The sequence below is a fragment of the Dermacentor variabilis genome, chromosome 3, assembly GCF_050947875.1.
Source record: "Dermacentor variabilis isolate Ectoservices chromosome 3, ASM5094787v1, whole genome shotgun sequence".
Lineage (NCBI taxonomy): Eukaryota > Metazoa > Arthropoda > Arachnida > Ixodida > Ixodidae > Dermacentor > Dermacentor variabilis.
The window spans coordinates 155893173-155904322 of record NC_134570.1 but is presented as its reverse complement, the minus strand read 5'-3'; the positions used below and the strand labels follow the sequence as shown (position 1 = coordinate 155904322).

Genomic DNA, 11150 nt, shown 5'->3' with positions numbered 1-11150 from the left:
TTGATGACCAGTTCGAGGGGAGGCGCGAAGATGGTCGTCGGCTTCTTAAATCAAGCGCTCTGCCTACATTCTTCGACTTCAGGCGTAAGTGCGATAGCGCCAGAGGCCTTCTTTTTTGTATGAAGTGTAAAGTGCCGCGTCTAGCATCTAACACTCTGTTTTTTGACCTTACACAGCGGCACCCAGGCAAAGAAAGAAGCCAGCATCTCGAATTTCCTTGGCTGGTGTAAAAATTCCAGGGAATGAAACAACATCACCACTTCACTCAACAGGAGAACCAGATGTTTAAATGTTTTCTACGGAGAGCAGCGATGAAAGAGCAGTCCCCCAAGAAAATATGCACGAGCTCTGCAGCTTTGGAACAGCTATCTCCTTTATGTCCGTAAGTGGACTGCGTAAAGCACTTCAAGCAGCTGAAAGAAAAAACAACAAACTCAAAGAAAGCCTGACGCAGGTGAGAGGGAACTTGAAGGCGAGCTCAACAAAAGCGAGGAAGCTGGAGGCGAACATTTCTTCATTGACCGCGAAACCTAAATTTTTTAATGATGTTCAGAAAGCCCCTTTGCAAAAAAAAAAAACTAACAGGAAAGGTTGTGCTTGGACGAGTGAGGCCATAAAGAAGGCACTGCAACTAAAGTTTGCATGAGGTTCAACTGGGTATGACTTGCTGTTGTAACAAGGCAACCCATTACCTTCACGACGAACGCTGTGCAGATGACTACAGCATTTTTCTACAGCAAAAGAAACATTCAGCCAACAGGTTATCAGACTAAAGAATGCAGGGTATGAAAAACATGTACTCTGTACATCAGCGTATAAGTTGATCCGTTATGTGCGCAATGGCTATCAGAAAGAGCGCAACACTAGAGATTGACAGCAAAAAAATTGTGTCACTACCATATGCACACAAAATTGCGCATAACTTAAATAACGTAGGTGGCAGATACGGTCTACGAGTAGTTTTTTCAGCGCCTAACAAACTCGCAAAAATATGTGCCGGACTGGATCGTAGAGTTTGAACAAAAGTAAAAGAAAATGGACGTAAGTGCACAGTCAAGCACAAAGAAAAACTTGTCGAGTACAGGTCTTCTGTAGTCTACTGTTTGCCCATATCGTGTGGGAAAGTATACATCGGCCAAACAGGTCGTTGTGTAAACACGAGACTTTTAGAGCACAAAAGGTCACTGGGGGGAAACATTCATTCCCATATTAAGGGGCACTGCTCACAACATGGGTGCTGGCCGCTTTACAATGATGCCACAGTTTTATCACACCATAAGGATCAACTAACGAGGGAAATAATCGAAGCCTTTCATATTCACAAGAGGGGAGAGGGTTGTATCAGTCAGCCATCTGTCCATCTAAGCCATGGTGAGGTTGCGTTTTTGGAAGTACACTAAAAAGAAGAGAAAAGAAAATGTGTAATAAAAATGGTTGTTAGGGTTGCAACAAATTACGAGAGGATTGCACACCATGATAGATAAGTGCAATGCCTTTGACGCCCGAGTATGAGCGGGCAAACGATATATATATATATAAAAAAGCCTCTAATCTTGCCATGATTTGCGCTGACGCCTGAGGGTGCGCAGGTATATAAACTTGAAGTATGTGTTCTGAAATAAAATAGTTGCGAGTGCAGCGAGTGTCGTCTATTCCTGCTTGTCTCCACTGTGTCCGTGTTTGTGCGCTGCTTCACCAGCAAGGTACTATGATCACCGCGTTCGCATTGAAGCATATATTTGCGACGCTTTCATACATAAACAGTTCTTTCTTTCTGTATTCTTAGACATGGAAAAGGCTTACGATACCACATGGCGGTATGGAATTCTACGTGACTTATCGGAAATGGGCATCGGCGGGAAATTGCTTAATGTAATACAAAGCTATTTATCAAATCGCACGTTCCGTGTTAGAATTGGTAATATCCTCTCGAGGCCATTTCTACAGGAAACTGGGGTACCGCAGGGTGGCGTGCTTAGCTGCACACTTTTTATCATAAAAATGAATTGTTTGCGCTGATCAATACCACATAATATATTTGATTCGGTATATGTTGATGACGTTCAGATTTGATTTAAGTCATGTAATCTCGCTATCTGTGAGCGACAAGTACAGCTTTGTCTAAAGAAGGTGTCTAAGTGGGCCGATGAAAATGGCTTTACGCTCAATGTTAGCAAGAGTACCTGTCTTCTTTTCACACAAAAAAAGATGTCTTATAGCAAATCTTGAAGTTGAACTTTAGGGCAGCACATACCTGTGAGCACAGAACACAAATTTTTAGGCGTAATTTTAGACACGAAATAACCTTTATTTCACACCTTAAGTACCTCAGAAAAGAATGCCTAAAAACCATGAACATTCTAAAAATTTTGTCACACACAACGTGGGGTAGTGATAGGAGATGCATAATGAACCTTTACAAGAGTCTCATTCGAACACGCTTAGATTATGGGGCAATAGTTTATCAATCGGCTAGCCCAAGTGCATTGAAGATGCTAGATCCGGTACATCGCCAAGGTATCCGCCTGGCGACCGGTGCCTTCAGGACAAGTACTGTGGAGAGTCCTAACGTTGAAGCTAATGAGTGGTCGCTCATCTTCAGAGGTCGTATTCAAGTTTTATGTCTTTTCTAAAGGTAAATGCAAACCGTGAACATCCCTCTTACTCAAGTGTAAACAACATGACATCTGCAACTCTATTTAATAATCGACCGGCAGTTAGAAAACCTTTCTCACTGCGTGTACGGTAACTCAGTGAAGAAATGGTTGTTCCACTTTTTGAAAACCCTCTAATGGCTCCTGTCACGCTATGTGCACCGCGGCAATGGCAGCTCGTTGAGTGTGATACTTCGTTCGTTGAAATAACGAAGAACGCTCCCCAGCTACACATTGAAATGCACTTTCTTGAACTTCAGTCGAAGTACTCTTGCCAGGAATTTTTCACAGAGCCCTCAAAGTCGCATGCCGGTGTTTCGTATGCAGCCGTCGGTCCATCATTTTCAGACTCTAACGTCCTGCACCCAGAAACAAGCATATTCACTGGTGAGGCATATGCTGTACTGACAGCTGCTAAATATATCAAGAAAATGAAATTGCAAAAGGCCATTACATTCACAGACTCCCTTAGTGCTGTAAAATCTCTAATGTGACTCCAGAAATGCAACAATCCTGTACTCAATGAGCTATATTCGCTTCTGTGCACAGTATATACATCTAATCAGCACGTCACAGTATGTAGGGTACCTGGGCACAGAGGCATTAAGGGCAACATGCTTGCAGATGAAATTGCCACATCCATTGCAAAGAAAACTGGCAACTGTTCCGTACGTATCCCTGCCTCAGACTTAAAGCCATTTTTGCGCAAAGAACTTCGAAGGCACTGGCAACACAAGTGGGACACCGAAACCTCGAATAAACTCCATTTGATCGAGCCACAATTAGGAAATTTGCCACCGATAACGAAAATAAGGCGCATCGAGGTCATTTTCTGCCGCCTCATGATAGGTCAAACGTATGGCACTCACTCTTATCTCTTGACCGGTAGTGAACCTTCCATATGCTGTAGATGTGGCCAGATACTAACCGTCCTCCATGCTTTGCTGGAGTGTAGAGAATTGGAAACTGAAAGGAAAAAAACACTTCCCTCTAGCCTACCGACAGAATATTCCTATTCATCCGGCAGTGTTTCTTAGTGCTGACCTATTTTTAACAGAAAATAAGTTCTTACCTTTCTGCAAGATGTTAATTTGTTGCAAGTTATAGGCAGAAGAGAATCGTAGCACAGCATCTTACCAGACGCTGCTGCTTAGATAGTAGCATTTTGTAGAGCACGTGCCTACAGGCCCTTGCATTTAAGGGTCTCATTGAGGCAATAGTGCTACTGGCATTTATATATTTTATTCCCCAATTTCATCAGAGCATATGTTTTCAATTCATAGCACATCCCAAAGTCATGGCAACAATTTTAATAGAGAGTGTTTATTTTACCACTGTTTTTCGGGCCTCTATACGGCCAGGTTGCATCGTTATAGCCAACAACGACGCCATTGGTCAGTATTTGCATCACTGATTGCTTTAAAACATTGCTTGGCACTCTTTGGCCATGACTGGCCCTTGCGCCATAAAACACCACATATCATCATCATCATCATTGCCGCCGAAGCGTGATCGACTTCGTAGCCGCTCCGATACTCAGACGAACCGCAGGTGACGTCATCTTTACATCATGGCACGTCAGATGAGCACCCATATAATCCGAATAAGACTCTAATCAGACGCCAAGTCATCGAGTTTATTACTAAAATTACTGCAGAGAAAGCCGACACTGCGATCGTTGAGGCACCATGCAAATCATAGGTAGTGCTTAGATTTTTGTTTTGGTATGGCTTCGTTGAGAAAGTGAACTACAGCAGCAGATGAAAACGGCGGCACCGTGAAGTGGTCGCTCTTATTTTACAAGAACACCCTTCATAGAAACGCTGTTATTGTCTCTGGCCTGGATTCCCTGATGCAGGAGATGCGATACCAACTTAGACCCTGAGGACATCTTTTTTACCGATCTTGCTCCCGTTGTGTTGGGGGATCAGCTCTTCTAGATCTCATTCTTCACTTTTACCGACCTTGCGCTTGGTCTGTGTGGAATGTTGCGGCGGCGAGATTTACGCGAAGCTTGTTTGCCTAGCGCTGATCAGGCCGGCCTAGTGGACGCTTCCAGGAGAAGAATCGGAGTAGAATAAAGACGTTTACGCACCTACCACCGTCCATTTCCCGCTCTCCGCGTTTGCAAGAGAAGATTTGAATTTGTGACTATGGTACGAAAAAGCGCTGGTACTCCGAAGACCCGCGGCATAACGTGATCGCTTCCTTTCGAATGTCTTCCCACAACTCAATAAAAGATGCGTTGTCCTCTTCCTCCTGTATTTTCTTCTCCAAACGGGCAAGCAAGTCAGGCTTGAAGTATTCTTTCCAGCCTCCGACTTTGGCTTCTTTTACCAACGCGAATTTTGTTTTGTCTCCACTGTAACCTTCCTTGCTCGTCGCATTGATCTTAACAAAGAAATCGTTCCATTCCGGTGTCTCATTTTCTGTGAGATTAAACACGATGATTTTCCTCATGTGTTCTGGTTTGGACCACTGAACGATATTTTCTAGCATTTGCGGGTTTTCCAGCAGAGCCCTCTCGTATTTGCCGCCGAGAAAGCGAGCCAATCTCAAAACTGTGCCGCTAATATCCTCCTTGATCTCTTCGTAAGTCACGAAGAACAAGTTTGGTTTGTCCCTCATCGCGTACGCTGACGTCACGTGGTCAAAGTAGCTTCCGTAGCCCAACTCTCCCTCGATGAAGGGTTCGAAGAACTCTTCGAATGTGCCGTCCTGGAACTTGTAGCAGCTGAGGTCTGTCATCATGCGAAAAAGCGAGAGGCAGACATCCCATGGGTTTCGAGCGATGTATATGTACTTGGCCTCATTGTTCATAGTCTCTCGGCTGAGTGGATGGTGCGTCATGAACAATCTCACGGGTAGAGGCGACTCCCAGCCATCAGTCTCCATATACCCGATTGCCCGGAAGTTGCGGGTGAACTCGCCGTAAGAGCTGATGTGTTTTCCTCCGTTGAGGATTAATTGCGTTATGTGCTCAACCCAATGGGACCCACTTTTGGGATAGGTGCACTGCACGACGTCACCCTTGGCAGCGCGGAAAGAGAGGCTTTTACGAAATATTGCTGGATCGACGAGTGCGCACCTCGGCACACCGTCGATGACTGGACGGTAGGGTCTGCGACCTGGCATGGTGGCGATCTCCCAGGCCAAGCGTGTCTTTTCTGGAAAAAGAAAAGAAACGGGTTGGTTTATTATAGGTACAAGAAATGCAACTTCTGCGCGCAAGAGTGGGCAGGTTAATTTTAACGAGGACATGCCATGTCCAGGATTCAGAACATACGGCATATGACCTCCACGGCAGTGCACAAGCGTTCTTGAATGAGCGCAGTTTAAAAATATATATTTAAAGATATCGGACGTGCATGAAGAAGTTTCCGCTGACTGCATCGAGAGGGTAGTCCCATTTAAGATTATGTGCATTTATGACACTTAGTCGAAATATTCGTGGTGCGTTACACCAGTGTTTTGGTCAGGGATGGGCGGTGGAGTCACACGACAGGAACGAATTGTTTGGCACCCTCCCGGCAGAGGGCACGTTGATTTGAAGAAGCTCCAAATTTAATCTTTAAAGCGGTTTCCTACAGCTGACGTTGAAACGGTAATGTTAGAGGGAGTGTTATGTAGTCTGTTTGCACGCGCAGGTTTTTGAGAAGCAGCCGGGACGGAGATAGAGTGATTATGCGAGTGCACGTCTTGACCGCGTGCGTGTGTATGGTTGTATTCGCGTGTTTGTGCCTCTGTATTTGGATTTGCATGCGTTCGAGTGCGCGTATGCGTGCGTGCATAGGTGCGTGCGCTTGCGTACTTGCGGTCCACGCGTGGGCGCGTGTGAATGTGTGCCTGGGCGAAAGAATGTGTGCGTGTTTGTGTGCGCATAAATGTCTGTACGTGCGTATTGTATCTGTGTGTATGTGCGTGCGCATTGTATGTGTGAGGCTGTATTGGTATATGTGTGCATATCTTTCCTTACACCTACCCTCAGAGACAAATCGTATATAGAGTGAAAACCCATATTTAAATCCACGATACCGCAAATAATGTCACTGCACTTAAAACATTGTCTTTCTGAAAGCGAAACCCACGCAAATGAAGAATACGCATAGGCGTAAAGATCACTGCCTGAGAGTTCGTCAGGAAGGTGCAATCACCATCGGCATTGGCTAGGCGTTTATTTTCGTTATGGTCCTTCGGCAACAGAGCATTGTCTTGAGGGTAGCGACGCGCTAAATCTGCACTATCATTGCGTCATGCATCGTTTGGGCGACCAAGCACTGTTTAGACGGCACACGTTCGCTACTACATTCTCATTACAGCCTTAAATTGCCTTGGAAACAAAAACGTGAATAAACATCTGAAGTGGACTGACCGATAGGAAGATGTTCACGAAGCCACAACTTTGATAGACCCTTTTGTGATAATATCACGAAAGGCTGCGCGCGGTCAGGTGGGCTTACAGATGTTCTTTTACAGCGAAGCTTTTTGCGGACCCCGTGCTGTCTTTGTCGGACGTCGCTAAAAGGGGGCCACGTTTCCGAGGGGGAGAGGCTAAGGAGATCGGAACGGCGGGAAAGGGGTTGGAGTGGCCACTTTCTCCTTGTGAGAATGCCATCTTATACTGAAATCTTATTCAGTTGTGACACGGTGCATTTTCGGCGATCGAGCCAGATCAGCAACGAATTTATCGAGGATTGTTTTCACCCTACCGCGAAAGAAACAAATGTTGAAATAATATGGGGTTTTACGTGCCGAAACCACTTTCTGATTATGAGGCACGCCGTAGTGGGTGACTCCGAAAATTTCGACCACCTGGGGTTCTTTAACGTGCACCTAAATCTAAGTACACGGGTGTTTTCGCATTTCGCCCCCACTGAAATGCAGCCGCCGTGGCCAGGATTCGTTCCCGCGACCGCGTGCTAAGCAGCCCAACACCATAGCCATTATGCAACCACGGCGGGTACAAACAAATGTTGCGCTGGCAGTGTGCGGCTAACGAACAGTGCCCAGCGATTAAAACGCAATACTACAAGCGTCAGGCATTCGGCATTTCTTGCGCCAGCAAGAAGTGCCCGCAGCCACGTCAATCTTCCGACCAATCCAAGCAATCGTCAAAACGACTGCAGCGCCTGCATCTCCAGTGATGGGCCTTGTGCCCAATATATTGAGCTTTGGATTAGTGGTTCCGCACATTCCATTCCAGCTACGTCGATGGGAAGACCACGAGTAGTGCGTACTCCTGAGAAAGAAGCTGCCTACCGCAAAAGCAAAAATGAAGTGAAAGAATGGCTAAACAAAGATTTACAGTAGAGACTGCTTGCGAAGTTTGACTTGCCTGGTATAACCCTGGGTGTAATTAACACAGCTTCGCTGTTCGTCCACGGTCTGGAAGGAGCTGTGATTTTTTCTGCGTCAGTTATGCTTTCAAAGTGTGCATTTGCAAAAAATTTGTTCGCGTGTTTCTAACAGAAGCATGTTTAATAAAACTGTCTTCACACAGCTACATGATCTCCAGGCCTCGATGGAAACTACTCATTTGCTTTAGCCAGCTGCGATCAATCACTGAAAAGTTAATTACGGTCGCTTCGTTTATTACGAAACGAGCTGCTCAACTCACTCCATATCTAGAGGTTACTAATTTGGACACTAGAATAATAAAAGGATATCACCAAGATTTATATTGATTTAAGATATTTATTTGGTGCAGTTACAAATAGCCGGCATATTGACGGTGCTGCCGGCTTCTCATAGAGCAAGTGTCAAAGCTTGGACTAGTTGTCTTGGTGAAATAAGGCGAGATAGCATTTCTGTGAAATATTGATCCTTATCATGGATCATCTGTACAATCGGACCGTGTAATTGCCGCGTTCGATTCGTCGAGGCTTGCCATCTCGAGGCTCGTAGTTATTTAGCTTGCAAGAAGGAATCTAAAACGTGAGAAACTGATGTGACAAGGACAAACATCATGTAATAGTTGTGTCGCATATCCTGCACAATAATATGGACACAATTATTGCACACAATATGCACAATTATCCTGTCACGTCGAACTCATACCCATTCATTAAGCTTCACAAATACGATAGATAGAGGGTGCCTACTGTACTAATGGGCTATACCAGCAGCTTGTGTGACGCACTGTGTAAAGAAGCCGCGAATGTCCGCGCTAGAATTCACAATTGACGTTTTAGTGCAGGTACACTGAAACCTACTTATGAGTCCTGGACGCCATATTAAAAAGTGGGAATGCACATGCTTGGACCATTTCTCTTAAATTCCTCTAGAAACTGGTGCATCGTGTTTGCATCGTGTTCGAAGCTGATTATTTTACGTGCTATGCCGAAACAAAGGCGCTACGACACTGCACATCATATGAGCTTGCCCAGTTTTTTTATCCGCAGAGGGACGCTTTGGTACGAAACCCCGTCATTCAACACTGGCCGATGGAGGACATTTACGTCGAAGCTCATAGAGGCAATTTTCAGACAGCTGCGCAAGCCCCAGATAGATCACGGCATCCTGACCCCAGACTGGTCCAATGTTCCATGGAAACCTGTCGGGAGATGGTGGTACATTATCAGTATAAAACGAAAATTTCCCTAAGGTCGAAAGAATAACGAATATACTCGGTGTTTTTTTTTAGGCAACACAGATTTCCTAGAAAAAGGCTCTGACCCCAGGACACCTACCGTATTCACGTACGAGCTTTATGGTGAGGCGAAAATACATTGCTGCTGCTTAAATTACTCTGAAAAGACAAATTAAAGATAAACGTGTTGACCAACTTAAAGAAAATTACTATTGAAGGTAGTTGTCTATATGAAAATCTTTGAGGGCGTCACAGATTATGGCATAGAAATTCTTTAGAAACAAAAGAAAATCGCATGTGTACTTGAGTCATCCATAATAGAAAATAAATGCCAAATCAAGACAAGTTAGAGATTGAGTGCGTCCGGCTACGCGTGGGACGGCAAAGGCGCTTAAGATGCAAGATGGGTCAAGATCGTGCCGCAGCATGATCCTGAACCGACAAAGAGCGGCACTCACTTGCCAGGCAAAGTGTGCCCTATCATAGGGTGCGGAGACGTGCAGTTTCAAATTTCCCCACGGTTCTAGTGACGAGACATCTCGCTCGGACATCAAAGCGGGGCCACGTTTTCTACGCTATATTGCCTGAATTTACGGCTCAAATTCGATGGTAAATGTCTCGAAATAATTGCGATTTTCAAGATCCTTAGAAGCGACGATGCGTTAAATTGTGGCTGCCTCCAAATTAGTCATTTAAACAGCTCCCCATAAGGCACTAATGAAACGGTTAGCTAATATACTTTCGGTATTAGGCCATCTGAAGCTCACGTTATTAGCAGCAAAGTATGTCTACCTCGCCTAGAAACGCCTCTGCAAGAAATGCCGCGTTCGCTCCGCTTAGAACCTTTATATATATATAAAAAATCTGGAAGAATGTCAGGAAAGACTAGACAAGATCGAACGCCTTGGCAGTTCATCACATGTCTACTGGTCACAATGACTGGTATTATTCTGGTGTAATCATGACAGAGAAGTGTCTACATTGAAGTACCCTCTTGGGGCCATTATATAGTCAATGGACAACAAACCCGATCAAACGGAACCGGGGTAACCTTTCCGATATATACAGGCGCACTCTGCATCATTGAACGCATAAATATTCGGGATATTTCGGGCTCCTCTTCACTGTGAACAAGAGACCCGGCCGTAATGGCCCCGAAGCATTAACTATAATTAGGTTTGTTTTTCTGTCAATCTTAGGCGAGTGTTCATTTTTTTATCATCCTCGGACTAACCGCCTGACAATAAACCAACAATCCAATGGTCGACATATTCTCTGTGTGTATGTGCAGAACAAAACGTGCAACGAAGTACTACTGAACGTATTCTTTCGCACCAGCAATTCGCACCCACCTCTCTATTTACAGCGAAGCTGTATATGGCTTAGTCCTGGAAAAATTTAGTGCTTCTTTCAAGACGTGTAGATCGGGAATTTCTCCCCTCGCGTGGGCCAATACAGAAGATAGTGCATTACCGGACCGACCGGCGGCGGAGGTGAAGCAGGCTTTAAGCACTCCGCCAACTAGGAAAAGTAAGTTTAATATCTCAGGTCCAAATAAACCCGTAAGAGATATTAAGCTGACGACAACCGGTACAACACTTTTACCCGCGTCGGCCATGTCTACGTTCGCATCGGCCTCTCTTTGTCGGCATTCTAAGCGCCTGCGTATTTCCTTTGCTTTCCTTCCGTTCTCCCGTGGTGGCGGTGCCGTGAGCATGCTGTCCGCCAGGACCGCGAGGCGGAAAGAAAGGCGAAGGGTCCCTGTGGCCTCGATCTCGCAAACTTGGAACGTTTCACTGGACCAACGGCCAGCTTTCAGAGGGAGTTTGTGGAGAACCCATTCCATTCCGGCCTGCACCAACGGCTACATCAAGGGAATCCAACGAGTTCCTTGAGGTATGCCTCAA

At 45.3% G+C, this 11150-nt stretch overlaps 1 protein-coding gene and 1 pseudogene across 1 annotated transcript; both read right to left on the bottom strand.

Moving 5' to 3' along the window:
- Positions 1-4805: 4805 nt before the first annotated feature.
- LOC142574832 (sulfotransferase 1C2-like) lies at positions 4806-5789 on the bottom strand. Its single transcript, XM_075683837.1, has one exon. It carries the CDS (start codon positions 5787-5789, stop codon positions 4806-4808), a length of 984 nt encoding a protein of 327 aa, XP_075539952.1.
- A 4893-nt stretch (positions 5790-10682) lies between these two features.
- On the bottom strand, positions 10683-10861 carry LOC142576828 (U2 spliceosomal RNA; annotated as a pseudogene).
- Positions 10862-11150: the final 289 nt, after the last annotated feature.